Raw genomic sequence first — 1601 nt, 5'->3', positions numbered from 1 at the left:
TTTTGTTTTTAATTTATGTGAATTCTAATAATATTGTTAATTGATGTTAAAATATTCCATTGCTTTTTTGGGTTCCAGCCCAAATTTTTGCTTTCCTATAAGGGCTATCTGGCGACAACACATAGGAGAGAAATTGACTTATTGAAAACATAAATATATTTTCATTGAAAAATAGAGTGAAAAATTTGCACTAGTTTGTTTATGTAGCACATAAACGTATACTCCAAAACCTAATACAAATAAACCCAAAATGGGTGCGAAACTAAAAATCCTTCAAGGAATGTCACTATATGGTTGGATTATCTTTGACAACCATTTGACCACCTAGAAAAGGTATTACATTCTTAATTTTCTCTATTTGACTAATTTATTGATATTCTATGTATTTTGTCTAAAATCTCCAACACATTTTGTGCTTTTTTATGAAGAAAATACTAATGAAAAATGAGACTTCTTTTAAATATTTTTATATTTTGCCGTTTTCTGAAGATGCAAAAAATAATCCCTTCATTGTTACTTTTTTTTTCTTGATATATTTGGTTGGGATACTCGTCAATTCCTCCGTTATCAAAGTCATATGTCTGGAAGTTCAGTTACATAAACCAATGTATCTCTTTATCTGTAATTTATCCATTGTAGACTTATTTTATACATCGGTCACGGTTCCTAAATTATTGCACATTTTATTGTCCGGGAATCACTTTGTTTCCTTCTCACAATGTTTTACTCAGTTGTACTTTTTCTCAGTTTTGGTGACGGCAGAGGAAATTCTCCTCTTCATTATAGCTTATGACCGATATGTTGCCATCTGCCTCCAATTACATTATCATCGGATCCTAGGTCAGAGAAATTGCTCCCTGATAACTATTGGAAATTGGGCAGCGGCTTTTCTAAACTCTTTAATTCTTGTCAGCTCAGTATATTTCATGTCCTTCTGTCACTCCAATATCATCCACCAGTTCTTCTGTCATCCTAAGGCACTAACAAAGACAACCTGTACGGGAACGCAAATGTTGTTTGTTATAATAGGCATAGAAATTTTGATCTTGGCGTTTATTCCCTTTGTGTGCACTTTTGTTTCTTACTTTAAAATTTTCTCCATCATCTTCAAAATGAAATCAAAAGAAAGCCAAAAAAAAGCCTTCTCCACCTGCTCATCTCACGTCACTGTCATGACTATTTACTATGGGACAGGCTTACTTGGTTATGCGATACCATCCAATTCAGACGTTCTGGAGTTAGTCGGTAATACAGTATATACAACTATCATCCCCATGTTAAACCCAATCATATACAGTCTACAGAATTCCAATGTAAAGTCAGCATTGCTGGGATTAGTAAAGTGATTTGGTTTTCTAAAGAAGAGAGAAAAGTAAAACACTTTGGATAAATTAAGGATCGGTCATATTGGATTTCCCCTTCTTTCCTTTTCCCCCACAAAAACCACATGCAAGCTCAACTTAACAGAGTATGTATCAGGAACATTAAAAAATATAAATTTTATTGAAGCAAGATAAAAAACACATAGATACAATACTAACTGGCTGCAGGAATTTGACAGTGGATACTTAAAGGCACCACTAGATGGCACCAAAACACTT

At 33.5% G+C, this 1601-nt stretch overlaps 1 protein-coding gene across 1 annotated transcript; it reads left to right on the top strand.

Annotated features, from left to right (window-relative positions):
- The first annotated feature begins 437 nt into the window (after positions 1-437).
- On the top strand, positions 438-1346 carry LOC141180578 (olfactory receptor 5B21-like). The gene has a single exon (XM_073660675.1). It carries the CDS (start codon positions 438-440, stop codon positions 1344-1346), a length of 909 nt encoding a protein of 302 aa, XP_073516776.1.
- The last annotated feature ends 255 nt before the right edge of the window (positions 1347-1601 follow it).

Source organism: Phyllobates terribilis, unplaced genomic scaffold (assembly GCF_046119375.1).
Source record: "Phyllobates terribilis strain yellow unplaced genomic scaffold, ASM4611937v1 Scaffold_33__1_contigs__length_13283291, whole genome shotgun sequence".
NCBI lineage: Eukaryota > Metazoa > Chordata > Amphibia > Anura > Dendrobatidae > Phyllobates > Phyllobates terribilis.
The sequence above is the reverse complement of the archived record's forward strand: the minus strand, read 5'-3'. Positions and strand labels throughout refer to the sequence as shown.